This window comes from Gobio gobio (assembly GCF_949357685.1).
Source record: "Gobio gobio genome assembly, chromosome: 17".
In the NCBI taxonomy this organism is placed as follows: Eukaryota; Metazoa; Chordata; class Actinopteri; order Cypriniformes; family Gobionidae; genus Gobio; species Gobio gobio.
The window spans coordinates 16,835,498-16,860,086 of record NC_137110.1 but is presented as its reverse complement, the minus strand read 5'-3'; the positions used below and the strand labels follow the sequence as shown (position 1 = coordinate 16,860,086).

At 37.3% G+C, this 24,589-nt stretch overlaps 2 protein-coding genes across 4 annotated transcripts; both read left to right on the top strand.

The window, feature by feature from the left end:
• Nucleotides 1-3,316: 3,316 nt before the first annotated feature.
• Nucleotides 3,317-14,324, top strand: zranb2 (zinc finger, RAN-binding domain containing 2). 3 transcript variants are annotated; one of them, XM_079841846.1, is made up of 10 exons: nt 3,317-4,052; nt 4,591-4,643; nt 7,220-7,328; nt 8,774-8,856; nt 8,966-9,042; nt 11,332-11,481; nt 11,810-11,946; nt 12,445-12,504; nt 12,989-13,141; nt 13,351-14,324. In XM_079841846.1, exons 1-10 carry the CDS (start codon nt 3,997-3,999, stop codon nt 13,403-13,405), a joined length of 933 nt encoding a protein of 310 aa, XP_079697972.1. In that variant the 5' UTR covers nt 3,317-3,996; the 3' UTR covers nt 13,406-14,324. The 3 variants fall into 3 exon arrangements, with proteins under 3 accessions (XP_079697972.1, XP_079697973.1, XP_079697971.1); XM_079841847.1 differs by having other exon boundaries at nt 12,989-13,114; nt 13,351-14,313; XM_079841845.1 differs by having other exon boundaries at nt 12,989-13,366.
• On the top strand, nt 14,309-21,409 carry ptger3 (prostaglandin E receptor 3 (subtype EP3)). Its single transcript, XM_079841844.1, has 2 exons — nt 14,309-16,339; nt 17,964-21,409. Exons 1-2 carry the CDS (start codon nt 15,485-15,487, stop codon nt 18,312-18,314), a joined length of 1,206 nt encoding a protein of 401 aa, XP_079697970.1. The 5' UTR covers nt 14,309-15,484; the 3' UTR covers nt 18,315-21,409.
• Nucleotides 21,410-24,589: the final 3,180 nt, after the last annotated feature.

Below are 24,589 nucleotides of genomic sequence, written 5' to 3'. Positions count from 1 at the left end.
TCCAATTACACAAGAACTTGTGTGACAGCTCTGACAGAAACATTTGAATTATGACTGCAGTCGATCCATTGGCCTTGTTTGGGAACGAGGGGTTTGGATATTGCATTTTGCTCAGTCTCGCCGGCACGAGGGCACATGTTGTCATAGGAGATTGCCTTTCAATCTGTAAAACGCTTTATCTGTGCAACACTAGATCTGATGGTAGAACAATAGCTTTATACAGGTGGGAGCGTTCTCTTCACATTATATTTTTCTGGCCATCAAATGGGGATGGGTTTTACAGGGGAGGTGTCGTGAAAAAAATCTGACAGACCTTCAAAAAAATATTTTAATGAAAATGTGTTGTCAAAAGTGGTCCAAGGAAGGAACAGTGGTGAACCGGCGACGAAGGCTGGCCCGTATGGTCCGATCAAACAGACGAGCTACTGTAGCTTAAATTGCTCAAGAAGTTAATGCTGGTTCTGATAGAAAGGTGTCAGAATACCCAGTGCATCGCAGTTTGTTGCGTATGGCGCTGCATAACCGCAGACCAGACAGGGGCCCATGTTGACCCCTGTCCACCGCCGAAAGAACCAAAAGTGGGCATATGAGCATCAAAACTGAACCACGGAGCAATGGAAGAAGGTGGCCTAGTCTGATGAATCATGTTTTCTTTTACATCACGTGTATGGCCGGGTGTGTGTGCGTCACTTACCTGGGGAACACATGGCACCAGGATGCACTATGGGAAAAAGGCAAGCCGGCGGAGGTGGTGTGATGCTTTGGGCAATGTTCTAACCTTGGGTCTTGCCATCCATGTGGATGTTACTTTGACAAGTACCACCTACCTAAGCATTGTTGCAGACCATGTCCATGTACACCCTTTCATGGAAGCGGTTTTCAGCAGGATAATGCGCCCTGCCACAAAGCAAAAAACGGTTCAGGAATTCAGTTTGAGGAGCACTACGAGTTTGAGGTGTTGACTTGGCCTCCAAATTCCTCAGATCTCAATCCAGTGGAGCATCTGTGGGATGTGCTGAACAAACAAGTCCGATCCATGGAGGCCCCACCTTGCAACTTACAGGACTTAAAGGATCTGCTGCTAACATCTTGGTTCCAGATACCACAGCACACCTTCAGGGGTTTAGTGGAGCCCATGCCTCGACGGGTCAGGGCTGTTTTGGCAGCAAAAGGGCGACCAATACAATATTAGGATGGTGGTCATAATGTTATGCCTCAGTGTATATATATATATATATATATATATATATATATATATATATATATATATATATATATATATATATATATATATATATATATATATATACACACACACACACACACAGGGCCATCCACGTGATGTAAAAGAAAGCGTAAATAATCACAAAAGTTGCATTTTTGTTTTATTAACTGATTCTTTGTTTCCTCATCACGCCCTGTTTTCAAATATGATATCTTAATATCTCACCTTTTTTTTTTACTTCACCCTTCTTGAATGATTTACTGTTGACATGGGACATGCAATTTTCTCACCTCACAAGCATTATGTTAAAGCAGGATTCCTTATGTAATGCAATGTCACTTTACGTTACACATTATTATCCGTTCAGCTTTCGAGCATGAGGTCACCTCTGAGAAGAGAAATGAAGACATGATAGCACTCATCTAGATGAGAATATTTATCCAGTGTCGCTGTCCTCCCTCTGACTTATTCAACGTACAAAAATCCATTGCAATGGAGCCCCACTGCGGATGACCTTCTGAATGAGAAGTGCTCCCATGCATTGACAATGAATATGCATTAGAGAGATTACAATGAGGTGACAAGGCAGGAGCTCTCATCCAAATACCAGCACAGCTGGCAGCCAGCTTTCCTGAGCTACTCCTCACCTCTTACATAAGAGCACAGCTGACAGCACCTTACCATCCACTCATGCAAACCAAAAGATCTCTGTTGCTGTTCTCGTCTGTCTCGCCTTTGATTCGACAAGAGCGGCTGCAAGTACAACTTCCTTGCACAAGGAAGGAAATCATTGTATCAGTGCGTGGGGGAATACAAGCTTCCGTTATTAGCTCATTATGATTATGTTAAACCAAAGTGTCAAAGTAACGCAACTCTCTTCCTATCAGGAAAAGCTTCCACCATCTGTCAGACCCTGAAATCCCAAGTGGCTTCATATAGGGATTCAAACCTCTGTTGGTTGCCCTTCACTGTCAAAAAAGCACCTGAGTAGAACAGCCCAAGGATGACCGAGCACTAGACTGGACGGTGACATTTGCATTCCCAAAAACTCATTTGAACCCATGATCGATTATGGCCATTAGTTGTATCATTGATAGTGTAAGATGAGAGGTGGCATGAGGATGCCGAAAAGTGTTGCAGTACTATTTTGAGCTTTTAAAAATTCCACTCATAGAAGAGTGTTCTTTCTCACGATCCTACTGATAAAGAAATGTATTATTCATAATCCCAAGTTCTTGTTTTCATTTCAATGAGCTCCTGCTGAAATGTGTATTTTTATTTTTATGCACACATACACAAACATGGTAGAAGGGAAGCTAATTTTAATATATTTGCATACCCTTTCTTGGCTGGCCCTGTTTTATCGAAGTCAATTTGATACAAGGGTGCGAGCTAAAAAGCGTAAATGCTAAATAAAATCGGTCATTAAGTCTTTGTCATTTACATCAATTTTGCATGCATTTATTTAACATTTATATGTAACAGTCATCAAAAGACTGTCCATCCAAAAATGTGTTTATGTAAACGGCCACAGCGAAATGTGGGCATCAGATATTTTTAAACACCTCTACTTGAAAAACAATGTGGGCACTCTGACTCATGAGCAATGCACCAGCTGTGCGAGAGACCTCTGAAACAGCGTGAGTTTGGCAGAGAATGGAGGACAGGCTTAGCTTGGTGAGCACCAGCAAGGATGGGTCCTATCTAAGTCCCTGCAGGACTGAGAACTCACAGTGGGAGGAATGTCTCAACTCCATCTGGCCCAGCAACGTGTGTGCCTTCATGCCGAACCGAACCAAGGTCTGCAAAATGTTGGCACATCGTGTGAGGCATTGCACAAGGATAGCATTTGAAAGGAAAGATTCAAAGATATGTCACCATATGTCTGTGGATATCTGCATGTTCCTCACATATGGCAATGGCATGAAGATCTGTGATTGTTTACTCTTTTCTGTGATGCATGTGTAAATGTTAACATGGGAATAAGCCTGTAGTGAGTACAGACATAGTTGCTGCCAAATGTACAAATTCTCCAGGCTGTTATGTGGTGAACACAATCTGCCATCTAGTGGACACATTCAAAGCACAAGTGCGAAATGAAAACATAATGAAGGGAGTGAATTTGGGAAGTTTTGGGAGGATGTAACCTGAACATTTCGTGAATATATAGCTACGTGTGAATTATAGCTACAGTTTTGCATTTGTTTTATTATTGTATTTATTCAAGATCAGTTTGGAAGCATTTAGAAACCGATATTAACATAAAACTGTTTGTATTGTATGTAATGTTAAATGAAACGAATGTCGAGGCTTTATTTTTGGCAATTAGTATTATCATCTGTTTGATCTGCCTCACGTAAGCTAGTTGAGACAAATTATTATTTTTTAGAAATAAATCTAATTAGATTTCATTGCACGTATGTAATGCTATGCTAATGGAGGTCGTGCTGTTGTACGTCAGGTTTGTGGCTGAGGCTCAAAACCTAGCGAGTCGCCTACGAAGGCAGCATCACATGGCGTCTGGAATCCGCCCATCGTGTCCAAAGATTGCCTAGGTAGACAGCCAATTAGAATTAGAGACGGAACCCATGTGTGTCTTTCGGTATAGCAAACGTATTCCCGCAAAACGCTCTTTCACACTCTGTAAAGTGTGTTTTTTGCCTTACATTTAATGAAACTCGATAGTTGGTGTTGGTGTATTAAACGCATATTAATACTCATAAGGTGTTCTTCATTTCTCTGGCGGATTGTGGCGGGCTGCGAGGACGAACATGTCGGGAAAGAGTTTTCGCGTTAGCGACGGGGACTGGATCTGTCCTGATAAAAAGTAAGACTTGCTGTATAGTGATGTATTAAAAAGCCTAAGGATGAATATATGAATATACTTGCAGTCATTTATAGCCAAAACTTGTAGAAAATCAATGTTGGATGAGAGAAGTCCACATGCTACTGTTAGCATAGCATCTGTTAGCTTTAGCGCGCGTTTGTAGCGTGTGAATGGGCAAGTAAACACCAGTTAAATTTCCCTAATTTAAATGGTAATCTAATTTATTTCCTCTAAAACACTGACAATCAAATAGTTTTGACCGGTATACGCTCAATTCTTTGTTTTAATATTTAGTTAGTCAGCAGTTGTGTGCTAACTGCCATTAGGCCTATGTCGTCTTCATTAGATAACGTAGTGCCCTTCGGCTATTTGTGAAATGTTTCTTTACAAAAATCTATTTAACTGTGTGTGCACCACTGGAGCGTCTCACTATTGTTTGAAAGTGTCGGTAAGGTGGCCTGTTCTTTGTGTGTATGAATATTAAATGATGTTTGTAATGTCTTGAGGCCTAACCAGTTTTATCTTTGTAACATCTAAGGTGTGGAAATGTCAACTTTGCTAGAAGAACGAGCTGTAACAGATGTGGCAGGGGTGAGTGAGTTATACTTCCGTGTGTGTGTGTATAGTCATTACGTTTTTATATTAGATGTGTGCCACCACAACAGGGAGTATCAATGCTTTAATGCTTCCAGTTCTTTCTTAAAGGGTTAGTTCACCCATTGAATAATTTAATGAAATCTGAGAGATTTCTGTCCCTACATTTAAAGTATATTCTCCCTAAACTTTGACAGTTCAAATAATTCATTAAGAGATTGTAAAAGGAACCCAAAAACAAAGTGTATATGTGTGAAACTGAATAAAAGTCTTAAAGGCACAATATGTAAGATTTTTGGATTAAAATATCCAAAAACCTCTAGAACAGTGTTATATATTTTATTGACGTGTGTACTTGCATTATCCCAGATGTTTCCAAGAATGTCTAAATCCAGAGAAATAAGTTATTTTAACCAGGACACGGACCTCGATTTCTTGATTATTTATTTTTATTTTGTTGAAACCATGGAAACCCCAAAGACACTTTAATATATTATGTTTTATTAGACAAGGGAACAACTGTTTGGATACATTTATAGACAGAGCTAGTTATTGTACAGTAATGCAGCATTTTCTCCATCATACAATGTTTTAAATTAATTGCATGTCATTTTGAATTTCCCTAAAGGGATGAATACAGTATTCATCATCATCATCATTAAGCAACACAAGCCTTCCAGCATTTATTAATATGATATTCATTTATCGATCTAGCTGTGCAGTGTGCAACAAGTGTCTCATAGCATCCGCAGAGCGAAGGCAGAGTAACATAATAGGGCTGTAACGATTTGACCAAAAATAAAAACCTCGATTAATTGAACATTTTACCTCGATTACGATTAGTGAACGATTATTTTGCTTTTGCCTTTTTTTTTTGCCCTTGTAAGGTTTTTGAGTAAGTTCCTGATAAGGTTTGTACTGTAAATATGTTCTACTATTAAAAGGAGGAATTTTTTTTTTCTAATGAAAGTGCATTTCTTTTATACAGATAAATTAACACCGTAGGCCTACATTGCATTTATTTGAATGCATTAATGAGAGAGTGATTGTGTGTGAATTACTCATACCGTCTCTATTTATTATGAAGCTGTGGTTTGTACTTACTTCAAAGGTATTACAATATATGCTATACCGGTTGAGTTTCTAAGCTACTTTAGTTACTTTACTTTAGTCACAGGACAGCGTTGACACTGCGTTTCTGCGCAGCTCTCTGCGCGATCTTTGCGTGATGTGCGAGCTTCTGTCTGAGTGTTCGTTTGTCACAATATATCAGGCATTAGTTCAACATAATACACATCTGATGGTCGAAACTCCCTTTAATGTTCAAACTGGCAGGGCTTAAACCACATACAAATGACAAGCTTTGTGAGGACGCAGGTGAAAGAGGTCTGCCTTCAGGGCGCGCGTGTTGTCAGAGACGTGACACGGCTCGGCTCTGTGTCACAGAAAGAAGCTGAGCACTGACCGGATACATCTTGTTGTTTTTGAATAGTGCACAATAGCTTTAAATGTTGAAACTGGCAAGCCTTTAAACGCATTTACTTGACAAACTTTATGAGCACGAAAGTGAAAGCGATCTGGCTTGCGCGCGCCGTCTGTGTGTGTGTCGGTGGCAGCGCGTATAGGCTATAAGAACGGCGATTAACTTACCTGTATATAAACTGTGTAAAACATGCAGTTACTATAGTGATTCTGGGTATCTATAAACACAGATAACTGCTCCTGCATCTCTCTGTGTGCCTGCGAACTGCACATGATGTGACTGACGGGGCGGAGTCACGTGAAAACCGAAATAACCGACATGGGAAAAATACGTTGGTTAGAGGTTCTGAATGTCGGTTTCGGTTATTTTTCGATTAATCATACAGCCCTACATTATAACATTTTCAACACACTCAAATGTATGTAATAGGATAAAACAGCGATGCGTTACCCCACATGCTTGACCGGAAGAAGCGGAAGTGGCGACTGTGGCATAATAAAAGTTCCGCTGCTGTCGAGCTGTGTGTCAAGCGCGTCTCTCATTAGCAATCACTTCAGCGACCTCATTCAACTCCCAACGCACTCGGCCCTGCTATGCCTCATACTACAGTAACGTTAATAATCTCATCCATGAACATGATTTCTGCCCGAGTCCCGTCCAGATTCTTTTCCACTGGCTGTGGAGTGAAGATGACGACTCCCAAGATTACGCGCTCAATCTCGGCATCATCAAGCTATGCCTTTGTTTTGAATAGGCGACCTCTAGCGGCCAAAAAAACTACATAGTGTGCCTTTTAATAACATCTACTCATCATAAAGCGATCATGTCTCTTCAGGAGACTTGGATTAAATTGCTCGCTTCATATGGATTTATTTTATGTTCTCCTTTTATAAACATGTTGGGTAACTAGACTTTCAATGGAGGGACATAAATCTCTTTGATTTCATTAAAAATATCTTAATTTGTGTTTATAAAATGAAAGTCTGAATTTGACATGAGTTGAGTAATTGATAACTGAATTCTCATTTTTGAATGAACTATCCCTTTAGCATGAATACTATAAACTAATTAGTCAATGCTCTTTAAACAGAAAAGACAACTGAAGCGAAGATGATGAAAGCAGGGGGAACAGAGATTGGAAAGACCCTCGCTGAGAAGAGCAGAGGTCTCTTCAGTGCAAACGACTGGCAGTGCAAAACGTGGGTATTGCTATAAATGTCTTAATTACACTTCTAATGTGCATATTAGATGTGATATTAAAGGAAACCATTACTTCCAACTGCTTCATATTTTACTTGTCATTTGAACCCCACACTGTTCAATCTGCTTAATGAAGCAGAATAAATGTACACAGTGTAATGATATCTTGTCACGAAGAACAATGGGCTCAGTTCACTTGAAAATGTTGAAGTAAAAAATAAGTGAACATATCACTTTTGTCTCCCTCAAAAAAGCTTTTTTTGTATGTAATGCCGCTCCAGTTCTGGTCCTGAAAGGCTGTTGTTCTACAGATTTCGCTCCATCCTAAATCAAACACACCTGTGAAATCGAACCAGATACTGCAAGTGCACCTTGGAAACTCGTTATTCCGATTTGCCCATCATGCATTACATTTGGGAACAACATGGAAATAGTCTAACCAAAATAATTATATAGAGAACAATGAACCCAAATAACTGCATCTGAGTTCAAAATATAAATATTCATATCTGTCACTCACTTATTTATGCATGGTATCACAACTAATTAACTTTACACCATTTGCCACCTACAGGCTTTCAGCTCACTGATATAGATGGATAGATGGATAGATGGATAGATAGATAGATAGATAGATAGATAGATAGATAGATAGATAGATAGATAGATAGATAGATAGATAGATAGATAGATAGATAGATAGATAGATAGATAGATAGATAGATAGATAGATAGATAGATAGATAATATTCTGTTATTAGATCAGTGTTTCTGCATTTGACCAGATTGCTTTCATACTCTAAACGAGGTCTCGCATGGTTGAATGTTCAAACTGCCAAAAAAGACGCCTTCTCTCTGCGTACTGACCTAATGCATAAACATGGGAAGCATGCTAGTCAGATGGGATTTAAAAGTTTGGTTTGATGTACCAAGCACAATGTTCTCTTACCATTACTAATTTCTAAGGGCTCACAGCGTTCAGTGTGTCAAAACAGAAACTAAATGTGCTTCTCGCCATATGTTTTTCCGTTGTCTCTGGGCACATATGCGTAAATTGCGCCAACTCATTTCGTCCATAGATCCCATAGGCCCTCCACTCGAAGAAGTGGTTGAAAGTGGACTAAATCACTGGCAGGTGTGTATGATTTGGCATGGAGCTAAACTCTGCAGGACAGTGGCCCTCCAGGACCAGGAATCGCTGGCTTATATTCCCACATCCAACCCATATTGGACTATAAGCTATTTGAGACAAGATTAGACTCTCTTTTTTTTCCTTCATGTTTTCTTCATGATGATCACCACCCCATTTTCTTTTATTCTGAAAGGGCATCCAGGTCTTGTAAATAACCAAAGGGCTGTATTCTGAAACTCTTGCTTATAGGTTTGCAACCCTTGTAATTCACCAAAGTTATTCATTCCTGAACTTGTTCATGTTTAAATATAGGTGCGGCAATGTAAACTGGGCCAGAAGATCAGAGTGTAACATGTGTAACACTCCTAAATATGCTAAACTTGAGGAAAGGACAGGTAAGCTTTGTCTGTTCTAAATATAATGCTACTGTAGTTTTTTTTTTTTGCCATATGTTTTGCCATAATTTTTGGTTAATGACATATGCTTGATGCATGTCTCTAACAGGATATGGTGGAGGATTTAATGAGAGAGAGAATTTAGTGTACAATGAGCGAGAGGAGTCTGATGGCGAGTATGATGAGGTCAGTGGGGATTTTTTTTTCCAGTCTACAGAGACAAGTTCTTGTTATTAATAAATAACAGATTTATTTAATTTGCAAAGCACAATTCACAATACATATTAGGGGAATAACGGTACACCAAGCGGTACGTACCTTGGTTTTGAAGTCGCGGTTCGGTACGGATTTCGGTACAACGGGAGATAACTAATATAACATTTTATTTAAAGTGGTTTACTGAACATTTTGTGTCTGTCCTTAAATTAATTCAATTATAAAAGTTTCTTAAAGGTAATGCTGTAAAGTATAAAGGGAGCCCTTACTTGCACATTACTATAATATTACAGGTTAACAACAGAGCCCAAACTATTAGACTAAATTCAGTTGCTATTTATTTTGATTAATAAACAACACTCAAGTAACATATTGTATGCAAACATGTAAACGTCACATAAGGCAGTTTTTACATTAACATCTAAATTATGTAAAATTTTGTTTTACTCCAATTCGTTGTTGAAATATAATCATTTATACACAGTGGCTGTCATTTTCATGAGATTTATTTAAACATACATTAAATAATCAAGACATCACTAACAGGTTAAGTAGAATATAATGAATATATAGGCTAATAGTGCATGTATTTAGCGAAAGTGTTAATTTCTCTAGCGAACTAACCACTGAATGAATTGCCTGAGGTAAATGTAATGCTACGTGACATTGTTTACAAGCTGTTTTATTGACGTCGTTCCACCGTTGAAACACTGATTGTGCGATTACACGACATATGATACGTTTCAGTAAGTTGTAATGCATCATCAACATAACTTCAGATGTTGATTCATTTTTATTCTTTGACTAGGAAGAGATGATTGCGTACACTTACGTGCTGCGCTGCCACTGGAGCTGGTGCGCCTATACAGTGATCAGTCACGTCAGATTAAAGAGCGTTCATCGTTTGAATTTCGAATATTCGACAGAATACTTGATATGTTAGCGTGGGAACTCAGATTGAAGTATGTTCCACACGTTAAAAAAAACAATTCTACTGTTAAAGATTCCACACTTGCACCGTATTGGAAGTCCTGTACTAGGGCTGAACGATATATCGTTATCGTATCTATATCTAGATATGAACTTTCAAGATATTACTATCGAAAAAAGCGACGATATAGATTTCCCCTCTCCGGGCTTGCCCTGCATACAACTCTGGCAGTCACAACAAACATCAGTTTTACGAGTGCCCTTGAATGCACCGCTAAAGCCAGCGCGCACACACTACCAGGGACGTGGGAACTATATTGTGAGAGGGAGGGGGCGGCGTTTCCATGGTGACGCGTCATTGCTTGTCACGTGACACACCGCAGCAGCAACAGCGCTGAATGAATGATGATTTGCTTTTATGTCATTTTTTTTCCTTTTTTATTCAGAATATTCACAAATGTGTTAGCTATGGCATGAAATATCTGATATTCCGATTGTCAAATACATGCAAGTGGAAGTATATTGTTGTTTAAACACCTTTTATAACGATCGCGTTAGTTGAGCTGAATGCGCGATGGGTGCCGCCGTGTTAGTTTGTGCCGCATACGCAGTTCAGAGAATCGGATCTGTTGGATTTACAACCTCTATGTTTACAACACGTGAATTCATCCACTTCTCCCAAAATACTTAAAAGTAAGTGGCTGGTGAACTGGGAATAGAATAGAGTAAACATTGAAGTTACTTACACAATGTGTATCTGATATGAATAAAATGTGTCGAATTATAATGGAAAGGATTATTATTACCTCTTCCATAGACATCAGTGTGTATTTTACAAACTCTAAATGTATTGTTTTTTTTAGTACTTATGTGAATTTATATGTTTGAAACCTAAAATAAACAGTATGTGGTTGAAAACACTGAAAAGTTGTGATATATGACAGCTCTGAGCGCGCCTGTCTCTGGCTAAATTCAACATTTGAATTTAGCAGTTGATCATGTGATGCACTTGATCATACGCTCCAGGGACCAGCCTAGACTGATTACACCTGTGAGATCGTACGTGCGAAAGGCTTAAAAACAAGACATTTTCTGACACAAATTATTGAAATGTAGGCTTAAATCAAACACATTTTAATTCAGATTCTGGTTTTCACAGAACACGTAGTCATATCGTATTGTATCGATATCGAGATATCTGGCATGAAAATCGTTCAGCCCTGCAAACGGTTCGGTACGAATACGTGTACCGTGACACCCCTAATACATATCATTTGCTAACTGATAAGCTTGAATTTTAAAAAATAATTTTGTTGGTCTTCTGGACAGTTTGGGCGCATAAAAAAGAAGTTTCGTGGAAAAACTAAGAAGGACACTGACAAGAAAGAGGAACCCAAAAAAGAAGATAATAATAATGAGGATGTTGACGAAGAAGAGGAGGATGACGAGGAAGGAGATCTTTCAAAATACAAACTTGATGTAAGAGTTTTTTTCTGTAGATCTGTGTTAAGGGTCCTTTTTGCTTTTTGAAACCATTTTTATTAGTTATATATATATATATATATATATATATATATATATATATATATATATATATCTAGATCTAGATCTAGATATAGATATAGATATAGATATATATAGATATATATATCACAGTATTAGTTTGACCACTTGTAAAATGACTGCAGTCATAAAGATAGGATTTGAAAAACAAATTGTAATCGTGTGAACAAATCCTTGGAGCTTTAGCAGATTTTTGAACCTACTGTCATAGGTTTTGATGTTCTTTTGATTTTTACCTTATTAGGATGAAGATGATGAAGAAGATGAGGCAGATTTGTCCAAGTACGATTTGGATGCTAGTGATGAGAAGAAAGGGAGTCCCTCTGGCTCCTCACGCTCATCTTCTCGCTCGTCCAGTTCAAGTTCCCGGTCTAGGTCCAGGTAAAAGGGTACAGGTCAAGGGTAACTCCAGGCAAATGTCAGTATCAGCTCAAATCTTTATTCAAATCTTATCGTATTAATCTGTTTTAATGTTTAATTTCTTTTTCTTTCCCTTTTTGTTTTCTTTTAATGTTTTAAAAAATATATTTTGTCTTTTTCAACTGCATTTGATTCTGACATGATAGTATAAAACTTGATGGTCTTTGACAAAAGCAATCATGTAAATTCAATGCTCTGCAATTTCTAAGTAATTCATGCCATTAACACTACTTGAAAAGGGTTTAAAGCCTTAGAGTTGTTTTGGCAATGTTAAATGAAACAAAAAGATACTTGATGATGATTTAAGTAGTTATTTTTCTGAAGAATGTCAAAGCTGATCTTCCTTTAACACTTGTCATTTGATAGTGACTGTTCTTGGGTTTTCATCAGAGGGTGTTTAACTTTCTCAGAAAAAATGGAAATTTGTGGTGTTTTTTTGTTGATGCCGGTGTTTTGCAGATCCCGGTCCAGGAGCTCGTCCAGTTCCAGATCTCGCTCTCGCTCCAGGTCCAAATCCAGGTGAATGAGGTCACATGCACTCTCCAGGAGAGAGAGTGTGTGTATGAACAGCCAGTGGCTGTAGTGAACTTTTTGTCCTTCCGAGTCTGAACAGAAGTCGACTTTAGATCACTGTTAAAGAAAAGAGAAAAACTAATAGGATGGGGGAGAAGTAAAATGCAACTTTATTTCTTTGGGAATGTTTGCACAGGATTTTTCGACTTTTTGTTCAATTTATCTGATAACTCTGACAGGCAATTAGTGCTTCAAGTTGTACTTAAACTCTTGATGGTTTCAACTTTTGTTTTGTGTTGTTTTTTAAAGTTCAGCTGGTCAGGCCTGCAGCTTTGTTTTTTTTCAGAAATTTTAGTATTTACCATAGTATTTAGAGGGCTGTGGATGGATGTTTTCCTCCCATTTCAGTCCCTTTGGTAGTGTTATTATAGTAATCTGTGTAGCGATATTTGTTGACCTCATGTGAATGCTTATTTATCCCCTTTGAAAGATCCAGCTCCAGATCAGGAAAAGGCTCTGCTTCCTCAAAGAAGAGGTCTCGTTCCCCTTCATCATCGCCCGAGGGAGGCCAGAAGAGGAGTCGTTCCAGGTCCTCCTCTGGTGGCCGCAAAAAAAGGCGCGCACGATCACACTCGTCTGAAAGGTTTGGTGTAACACATGGTGTCCTGGATACCAGGCGTCCTTCTGCATTATACACAGGGCTCAGTGCTAATACAGTACTTGATTGAAACAATGTGACACACGTGCTTTTCTCTGTACAAAACTTTTAATCTTTGTTTTTGATATCAAGAACCATATCACGTAATCAGTCATGGTCTTTCTCCTTGTCTCTTTCTTTTTATCTCTCTTTAGGCGCAGAGACTCATCTGGATCGTCCCACTCTGGCTCAAGCTCAAAACAGAAATGATTAACAAAACCAAATCTTTCTAAAACTGCATGTTGTTTTTTTCAACTCCAGTTTTTTTTTTTTGTGCTATTACAACTACCCAACTGTTTGAATTCACGTTGATTTCCATGAAGAAGAAAAAACTTGCGCATATGTTCACGTAACCTTTTCTCAAAAGTTCTGTTTTCTTTCTTTTTTTACATCTAGACAAATCTTTAAACAGTATAACTCAAGGTGTAAAGTCTATAGTGTAAGTGGGTTTACAGAGAAACAACTTTAAGTCTGTGACTGTATAAATGGCACATATCTCCTGGACATCAAATTATGTGAATTATATTGCAGAAGTATTTTTATCCATCCATTGTCGGACATTACTGCAGTCCTAATAACCAGTTTATTAACACGCAATTTGTTGATTTAAAAAAACAAATACTCATCAGATGCTGGTTTTATAGTTGGTGTTTATGAAACGCTTCACAAGAAATGTTGATGGCTTAAACATTATTTAACCACGTCAGCAATGCCAGCATCTGAAGGTTATAAAGTGATTTTCCTCTGAGGCGTAATATTGCCTTGTGTAATTGTGTGCGTTAAAGGTAAGTATGTTTTTTATACTTGTAAAGATTTATTTTCTTCCCAAGACAAATGAAATGTTAATTTTGTCCCTTTTTTTTCCTTCTTAATTTTATGATTCATCACTTGTAAAATTAAGAAACGTTTTAAGTGCACAAACTCAAATTGCTGATAACGTAAATTACTGGTTATGCAGTTTTTTTCTTTTCTTTCCGTGGTAAAATCAAATTTGGAACGTGTAATCTGAAATACTCAACCATCCCACCCCCTTCTGACATACGAAATATGAAAATGTTTTACTGTTCATTAACACGACTTGACAGTGTAATCAAAATGAATAAACACTTGTTAATCTGAATCTCTTGTTTGCACTGTTTTGTGTCTTTTTATTGTGTTGAGAGATGATGTGATAAGAATTGTCTCTCCTCATTAGGCCTGTGCTTATGTTATTGGACTGTTTCTGCCTCCCCTTTTTTCACAGACATACCACGCTGCTACTTGTGAATTTTAGTGGTTTGTTAAATTACACATTAATTGTAGATGTTTAAATGTATGTCCTTGTCTGTTTTTACAGAACATTTGGTTACACTTTATTTTAAGGTGTCATTGTTACAGTGTAATTATATATTTAAGTAGGCTATTTTGTTATAATAAATAACTGCATGTACATACTAAAGAGCTTGGTTGAGGATTAGTTGCTTGTAATTATGCATCATTTACCGTTATTACTATGGTAAGTAGCCTACATGTAACAAGGATACTGTAAAATAGTGTTACCGATCATTTTTATTCTATATTTAGTCTGTATGAATTAGCCTACTTATTGTTAACGAGGAAAATACACCTGCACTGCGGTTTGCGCATTATAACGATTTGCTGAGAATCGTGTCTCGTGCGCTAGGTGGCACTTGTTGCGTTCAAAACAGTTTGAGCTGGTGATGCAGGGGATCTCATCGAATAAAACATTTAACGGTGAATATTAATCCATGTTTAGATATTTGCCTATCATTAAAGTGATTTGTATTTTGTTTTTAAAAGTTGACCGATCGTTAAAACTAAGTCTTGCGAAATAAAATAAAAAAACATTTACCCACTGAAAGTTTGTGTAATTCACGTTCTCGCTACAACGCTTGTTTAATTTGGTCAGACTAGACTATTTAAAGTTCCTTCTGTCATACAGAATCGAATGTGTTTCCTCAGCTTGGGTTGAAGGCAAAATCTACTTGAGATGGGGGAAACAAATTCTTACTGAAAGCGCATCCGAAACTGAGCAACACGTGTAGCCAATCTATATATAACCCGTTATAACAACATTGTAGCTATAAAATATACTCTTTGTGGGTCGTTCACTATTTTCTGTTGTCTTTCTCAGCGTGTTTTACATTTCCATAAGGGTCCCGCCTCTGTGCTTATAGCGCGCGCTCGGACAGCAGAGCGCACAAAGTGAGACAGAAGTGGCAGACTTCACTGAGGACTCGACCAGTTTCAAAGGGCTTCTGTTGTCATGAACACGCTCCCTGAAAAAGGATGACATCCAAATGTCAGTCTTCAGATGTCTTGCCACAAAACCTGACTGCTGGAACCACGATGTGGGAGAAGAACGTCTCCAAATCTTCGCAGGACAGCACGGGCAACAGTGCCAGCTGTGGCTCTGTGTCCGTGTTTTTCCCCATCATTATGATGATCACTGGAATGGTGGGAAACTCTCTAGCGATGCTGCTAGTTTCTAGTGCGTACAGAAAAAAGGAAAACAAAAGGAAGAAATCCTTTTTGCTTTGCATCGGCTCGTTGGCGTTAACTGATTTTTTCGGCCAACTGCTTACAAGTCCGATTGTCATTTCGGTGTACCGAGCAGATCTGAAATGGAAACGCGTGGACCCGTCGGGAACTCTATGCGCCTTCTTCGGGGTGTGCATGACCACTTTTGGCTTGTGCCCTCTCTTTTTAGCCAGTGCCATGGCCATTGAGAGGGCCTTGGCCATCACTGCTCCTCACTGGTACTCACATTACATGAAAACCAGCGTGACAAAGCAGGTTCTGGTCATCATTTGGTGTCTAGTTTTGATCTTTGCCTTGTTGCCCATTGCTGGGGTTGGGAAGTACACTTTGCAGTGGCCAGGCACTTGGTGCTTCATAAGTACAGGTGACAAGGACGTAACTGGAAATACTTTTTTTGCCACGACCTTTGCAGCATTGGGGATATTTTCTTTACTGGTTACTTTGTTTTGTAATGTTGTGACCATCCGCGCATTGGTTACACGTTGCAAAACGAAGCCAAGCTCGACCCAGTCGTCCAAGCAATGGGAAAGGTTAACAACAGAGACTGTTATTCAGTTGATGGGCATAATGTGTGTGCTGTTGACATGCTGGTCACCTCTACTGGTATGTATCATATCAGCTTTTACCAGACACACTGTAGATATCAGATGAAAACATGCAGAGTGTTCAAGCCTAAATGTCCCCAGAAAGCCTCTATTTGTATTGGTTAAACATATGAATTTCTATGCAAGGGTGAACTCAATAGGCCAGCTGTTTTACTAGTACTGTTCATATTAAAGAGCTGCTAATGTTTTTGAGCTTTCATTTGAGATTAGTTACTGTTTACCCTATCCAAAAAGACTCTTTTGTCAAAGAGTTGCTGTTATGGTTTGACATTCTGCAAAAATGTCACTTAAACTAGGCCCACACATAATATGCAAATTGAAGGGTTGAAGCTGTTTATGTTATGGCCGATAATAATAAATGGCACATTTTTAAATTCTACACAAATAGTAAAAAATAATAACACCCCAAAAACAAAAATTAGCCAATTTTTTAGTTTAGACATCACAATGTTATTATGTACAGTATTTTGAGATCTGCTAAAGATTACATTTAACGTTGTTATTAAATTATAAGTGTTTTTAATTATTAACTTAAGTGACCGTTATATGCCAAATGTAATTTAAATGTAAAATTTGGGGAAATAGATTACTGCACAATTAAATATCCAATTTTAGCCAATACATATAAGATATCGACTGATAGCAATATATTAAAAATGATTATATTATTATTTAAAAAATAACAAATTTCCATAAAACAGCATTCCCTGGAACTCAGAATTTTAATTGGTACTTAAAACATTATAAAATTAGCCAAATATTTTAATAAACAAACCTGCAGGGGTGTAAAACTTTCAAATAAAAGTACGGACATCTTCTGGGCAGTTTTTTTTTTGGAGTCTATAAGCACAGCAAATATTATTTTTCTTAAGTTCAATAGATCTTTATATTAACATAGAAAAATGGTGTCCCTATAGTGAAAAACCAAAATGTTTTTCAAATATATTTATTGTATAGTACAAAGCCATTAACATATGTATTGACATATCGCTTAAGATGTACTGATATAAATTACAATTAAAGTTTATTTGGAGTACTTCTTTCATGCACAATGCACATTTCTTAATATTAAGCCTAAAATGTATTTTAACATCACTTTTAGTAAGGATAGCATGATCACTGTATAATATCTGTCTTTAAAAGCTTTTCACACTGTGCTTAAAGGGATAGTTCACCTACAAATGAAATTTATCCCATTATTTACTCGCCCTTAAGCCATAGGTGTAAATGACTGTCAGACAAACACAATCAGAGTTATATTGAAAAATATCCTGGCTCTTCCAAGCTTTATAATGGCAGTGAGATTTTGAAGGTCAAAAAAGCGCATCCATCCATTCTAAAAGTAATCCACACGGCTTTGGGTGGTTAATAAAGGCCTTCTGAAGCGAAGCGATGCGTTTTTATAAGAAAAATATTCATATTTTAACCTTTATAGCCTAAAATAACTAGCTTCAGGCAGATGACTGTACGCAAGTCGCAAGTTCAAACAAATAAAGCTGGGTGACAAACTCAGGCTCCTCTTCTCTTATATCAAAGTCCTCCAACATGTCTCTTTAAAAATTCTCATTTTAGAGTAATTGTTTTTAATCATTCATATAATATGCCCATTTTTTTGTCTGCAGGTCCTCATGTTGAAGATGATCTCGACCCAAACATCCTCCCATCAATGCAGTTCTGCTGCTGGATCTCTCTCACCCCAGGAATTACAGATGGACTGTAATTTCTTTCTCACAGCCATACGTCTGGCCTCGCTCAATCAGATTCTAGATCCGTGGGTTTACCTGCTCCTGAGAGAGATTCTCCTGAGGAAGTTCTGCCAGGTGGCCAGCGCAGTATCCAAGTGCTCACTGGACGTGCAGAAGGAAACTCCTCCTGATGCCTTAAATAAAAAGGCCATTCAGAATGATAACGTTCACAAACAGTCCCTGAACATTGAGAACAGTAACTTGAATGGGGGCCAAGAGGAACCGTGACAGTTGTACAAAAACTGAATAGGAATATAATCGCCCATGATCAGAAAAATAATAAGTTGGAAACTTTCTGTGGATTGATGTAGGGTGATGTGAGCATTCTACCACGCAAATGCATCACTGTCATAGTCAACACATGCAAAGGGAGTTACTCAGCGACCTTTGAAGTGAAACAAAATGGCAAGACCTTATTAAAACGATTACATATGCATGATTCCCACTGACAAGAAAATATCTTAGTGGTGCATTAACATTTATGTTCATCTCATAATTATTTCACAGAAAAAACTAAATATTTTTCTATAATTGTTCAAAAGATGTGGGAATCCTGCAAACAGCAATATTAGCAAATTAGATTTGGTTAAACAAAAGCGAAATCATAAACTGATGATTGCCAGCTCCCATGGAGACTGATTATTTTAAACTACATTCAGCATTGGTACTATATAGAAAAATACTTCTATTCACATGCCCACTGCAAGAAAAAAAAATGAAGGAATATTTCTTGACGCTAATTTATGATCTGTTATGTAACATTTCAAAGCTGTTTGTGTTGCAGTACAGCACTAAATGGTCTCAAACACCTCCTGCTTTGCACACATTGTAAAGCCTCTCGTAAAGACACAGCACTTTTATTTCGTTTTATTGTGTGCATTTCTCAATGCCAAGCCTGCAGAGCTCTTTGAGGCGGATGGCCATAACCGTGGATATTTTAAATTGAATTCCTCTTTTTCACTTGGATTCCTGAGTGAAGTTAATGCAAAAGTGTATGGCTCTAATTCAATAGTTTTGAGATGCTCCTGGCCTTGTAACAGCTTCTTTTCAGTGTTAATTTTAATAGGCAGTTCTCATTTTTTTGAGTGCCTAAAGGTGCTGCATCTTTTATGCGTGATATTCTTGATAACATCAATTGTGAACATAAACCAAAAGCCTTTCAGATTCTAATGGAGAGCAATTTCAACATATGATGATGACGAGTCAGTCTTGGAAATAGCTTTTTGTAGTTGTTGTAAAGAGGCCATTAAAGCTTGCCTTATTTTGCACCTTTTCAGTGGGACATTATGTAACATTTGAGGTAGGTTGACTTTGTGAAAGATATTTAATGAGCTGGTGCAGCTGTTTTATATTACTCTTGGCTGATAAGACGGCATGCAGTAATTTTTGTTTGTTGAATTTTAATTGAACATGCGTCAATTATTGACAAGGATGATTGAAGCTGTTCTTCTAATTGGGCCCTTTATTGCACATCTGTAATCATGCATCATACTGAGTGTGACTGAACATCATCTCGGCATATTAAATGTTTGCACTGTATAGTTGGTTATTGTAGAGAGGACCCATGGATCATCAGTTATGCTAAAAAGCAGGTTATATTCATGGCACATTTGTGATGTATTATAGACAATTTTAGGCAAATGTTAAGCTTTTATTCAAACAATAACTACGATCATTAATTTGTCAAATATCCGTCCTTACAAAAAATATGTGTGCCTCGAACCAGCTTAATTCCCCAGGACACGGAAAATGTTTGCAGCAATGATTTTACACCCTGCCGATTTAAAGAAAAGGAGTGTGGAAGATGCCAAAGCAGTATCTGGGGGAAAAAGGAGAGGAAATGTAATGTATTTTCTCAGAGGTCAGGGCTCTAGGAAATCCGCGTGACCAGAAAATACATTTGGAAGATTGCAAGAAATTGCTAGTATTCCGTTTCTACCAAAAAGAGCTTTTGGCAAAATCCAAATAATAGCCTCATGAGAAAACCCTGATTATTGATTGATCTGGATACGTTATGGTATTTGCAAGAGTCAATAGTTATCAGTGGGAGCCGGAATACTTTTAGTAAATGGATTTAACATTTGACAAGTGCTCTCAGGCAGTGATTACAGAGTAAAATTAATGAATCTGACATGGGACTTGATCAATAGTGAAATGAACGTGGCTCGGGCTGCACTGTTAGACGCCTAGTCATGATGGCAGCTGCTGAATAGGGCAATGGAAAATAGTATGATTGCATAATATTTCACAGCTAAAGTAAACGTTCCAGTGTATCCATGAGTACAAAGCAGGTCTCGCCTGTGCATTGAGCTGACAAACAAGTTCTGGCTTGTGACCATTCAGTGCTTTCTGCGTATGAATGTAACTGTTTCCTAGATTCTCATCAGATCTAACATCAAAGCTGTTCAGAACATTGTATTTATGTTGCCAAAGGCATCTTATCTGAGTTTCTTTCATACAGTATAGAAAGGTTTATTCAATATATCAACCTATACACCCATTTGGCTTTCTTTATTTCTGCATGGAGAGCTTTTAAGGTTTAAGGAATATAAAAGAAAAAGGCAAAAAAACTTCTGGTCATCAAAGAAAGCTAATGTATGTCTTCAGAAGAAATATATCATTAATGCACAAATTGTATGGACTACTTTCATGATGCTTTCGAGTCCCTGTATGTAATTGCATGGGGGAGAAAAACATCCATTCATTAATTTTCCAAACCACTTGTCCTATGAAGACATGAGGGGAGAAAATGTACCCGTAAATGTACCACATGAGAAAGAAGGTCATGTGAGTTTGCACTTGTTTTGTTATTTTATTATCTAACGCAAAGACATTTACACATTTTAAGTGTGATCAATAGTTCTTGGGGCCACTGTAAGTGGAACCAACACAAGATGAAGCATTGATTTATCTGTAATCATAATTCATTGTATATATGTGCAGGCAATAAGAGCGGCCAGGTTTGTTTGCATGTGAAGCCACCAGCAAATCATTTTGGATCCTAACCCACCTGTGAATGTCTTAATGCCAGATGCCAAATCACGAATGCCACAGAGTGTGGCAAGTCTGCATTAAAAACAACAGTGTTTCATGAATGTATTACGAGTTTTACATTTATTTATGTTGTAAGACAATGACAGCTCTGGCTGTGAACCGAGTCCCAGAGCTGCACGCGCTAAGCTTGTATCAACAGATGGTCGTGGTGCTGCTTGTGTGTTTTTCATAAGAGATGTTTGCATATTCTTGCAACTGTTTGACATGTCTGCTAACTGCTCTGATGTGCTTGCCTTGTAATGGTGCCTCTAAAATGTATCATTATTTGATTCTATGCTGCCTGTGTTTTCCATTCACCGTGATGGACTGCGTTTCATGCCATTATCATAATTTAATTGGGAAGGGGGTTGGTGTATATCAAAGTGCTTCCGTGATAGAAAGCACCCCCCATCCACATTTTTCACAATAACCATAAATAGGAGTCATTTGAAATGGTTGCAACATTTTCCATCAATTGTGTTTGCCGAGGAATTATTTCAAATGTTCAGAAACTTGTTCAAATCACTATTCTCATAATTCTTAATTGACACATGAATCATAATAATAGTTGTTATTTGGCTAAATGGGAGATGGCTTTGTCATTTCCAATAGATCTTTATATTAACACTGAAAAATGCTGTCCCTATAATGAAACAAAAACACCTATACCAAAATGTTTTTCAAATATATTTATTTTATACTACGTATAGTACAAATCCATTAACATATTTATTGACATATCGCTTAAGATGTACTGATATGAATTACAATTAAAGTTTATTTGGAGTACTTCTTTCATGAAAGAAATGTATTTTAACATCAATATTAGTAAGGATAGCATCTTTAAAAGCTTTTCACACTGCGCTTAAAGGGATAGTTCACCTACAAATGAAATTGATCCCATTATTTACTCGCCCTTAAGCCATAGGTGTAAATGACTTTCAGACAAACACAATCAGAGTTATATTGAAAAATATCCTGGCTCTTCCAAGCTTTATAATGGCAGTGAGATTTTGAAGGTCAAAAAAGCACATCCATCCATATTAAAAGTAATCCACACGGCTCTGGGTGGTTAATAAAGGCCTTCTGAAGCGAAGCGATGCGTTTTTATGAATTTTTTTTTTATATTTAAACCTTTATAGACTAAAATAACTAGCTTCCGGCAGATGACATGTACGCAAGTCGACAAGTTCAAACAAATAAGGCTGGGCAACAAACTCAAGCTCCTCTTCTCTTATATCGAAATCCTCCAACATTTCTCTTTAAAAAGTCTCATTTTAGAGTTCTAATTCTTAAACTGTTTTGTTTTGTTTTGTTTTACTCTATCCTGTTGTAATCTTGTAGTATGAACTTAAAATAATTTAGTCAAGACTACTAAAAAATTTGTAATTTCAACTAGAAAAAGTGTTTCCATGCCTAATATACTTTTTTTACCATTGTGGTGAAGAGGTGAGCTTGTGCTTAGGTTCAGAGTAGCTGCCATCACTGAAAGAAAATGTGTGTTGGATTTACATGATTTAATCATGTACATCAGTTTCACATGAATCAATTATATTTATCAAACATAATTTGTTCACATAATTTCAACATCATAGAATCAAGTAATTTTTGAGTAACTGAATTGAGTAGTCTCAGTGGTGTTCACAGGGGGGCTTGAGACCCTATACCTCCTTAAATCAAATCACAAATGTATTATATGTTTGTATATTTATGCTGTCACTTAACTGATCTATAATTGAACTATAGCTTTCATTCTTGCCAGCAACAGCACATAATGAACATGCCAAATGCTAACTATGAAATGCTCTTTAATGACTGTGCTGAATCAGTCCACAGCCTAAGCAATCGCTCCGCTCTTCTCCACTATGGTAACCCAGTGTAATCTATATGGTTCTAATAATTCCAACATAATTAAACACTAATAAACAATATAAAATCTCCCCCTTTTCTCATTTTGCCCAAAAACACATAAAATAACACTTTCAGCAAAAACTACAAGAACTACAGTTTCAGCAAAAATAATTTTCAAGTACTTAATTGGTTCACATTCACCCCAAATAATTTAATCTAGTAGATTGCACATTTTAGAGAATTACATTAATCGTACGCAAAGAAATCATGTTTAGAAGAGAAACACAATTTTGTTGCATAGATCGCAAATAATATGATTAAGTAAATTGGACAATATGTGTAGACTGTGGAAACTGAATCAAACTAATTTATTTTATTTATTCAATAAAAACTAATAACCAACACAACACTTGTTCACATGCTAAGTGAATAATAACTTTTATAGCATGCAAGTAATGATCAAGTAAAACTCTTGTCCTCTGGTACAGTTACAGTTCATTGAGACTGACTTCTTTCACATACAGCCACCCACACCCTAACCACAAGGTCTACACTTCACGACAATGGTAAATTCAAAAATCGACATAACATAAACTTTTTAAAATCATAAATATAACTGAACACCCAACTTTAACAGGTCTTTATATGTAATGTAAATGCACCAAGGAGTAACCCCTGACTCGATGTATGATGTAGAATGTAGGAGTAGTGTAAGTTTTGACACCTTCCGCGGTTAAAACAAATAGGGTTGGGCAACAAACTCAAGCTCCTCTTCTCTTATATCGAAATCCTCCAACATTTCTCTTTAATTTTAGACTTCTAATTCATAAACGGTGTTTTGTTTTGCTCTATCCTCTGCGCTTCCGCGTTTATCAATACGTCAAACATCGAGGTTCCTCTTATGGCGCAAGCCAACTTGTGTACGGCCGTCTGCCGGAAGCTAGTTATTTTAGGCTATTTTACACTTAAATATGGATTTTTTTTTGTTTTTTTAAACCCCGGCGCCGTATGGATTACTTTTAGAATGGATGAATGCGCTTTTTTGACCTTCAAAATCTCATTTACCATTCACTCCCATTATAAAGCTTGGAAGAGCCAGGATATTTTTTTAATATAACTCTGATTGCGTTCGTCTGAAAGAAGAAAGTAATTTACACCTTAGAATGGCTTGAGGGTGAGTAAATCATGGGATAATTTAATTTTGGGTGAACTATCCCTTTAAGTATTAATTTAGGATACCAAAAGTACATTTGCAGGGAATTAAGTACATAAATATGTTAATGTACTTGTACTTCATATGTGATATCATAAAATACATTTGAGTAATTTTGTTTTTCACTAGGGTATATGTAAAAATTACCAAGTAAAATAAGACAAATTGAGAGGCAATACTCAAGGGATATGCATGTCTTATCTGGGGCCGTTTACAGAGAACGTGTTTTTGTGTTGAAAAATGAGACGCCGCACAATCATATCTGTACACAGTGCTGATGAATGGGAAAGAAGGCAGGGTTTCAAGATGTGTTTTCAAATGTCATTCTCATGCATGAGACGCTGAACAAGCGGTCAAAGAATCGGCCCTTATTCCCCTTGAATTGTTGTATTCGTGACATTTAATT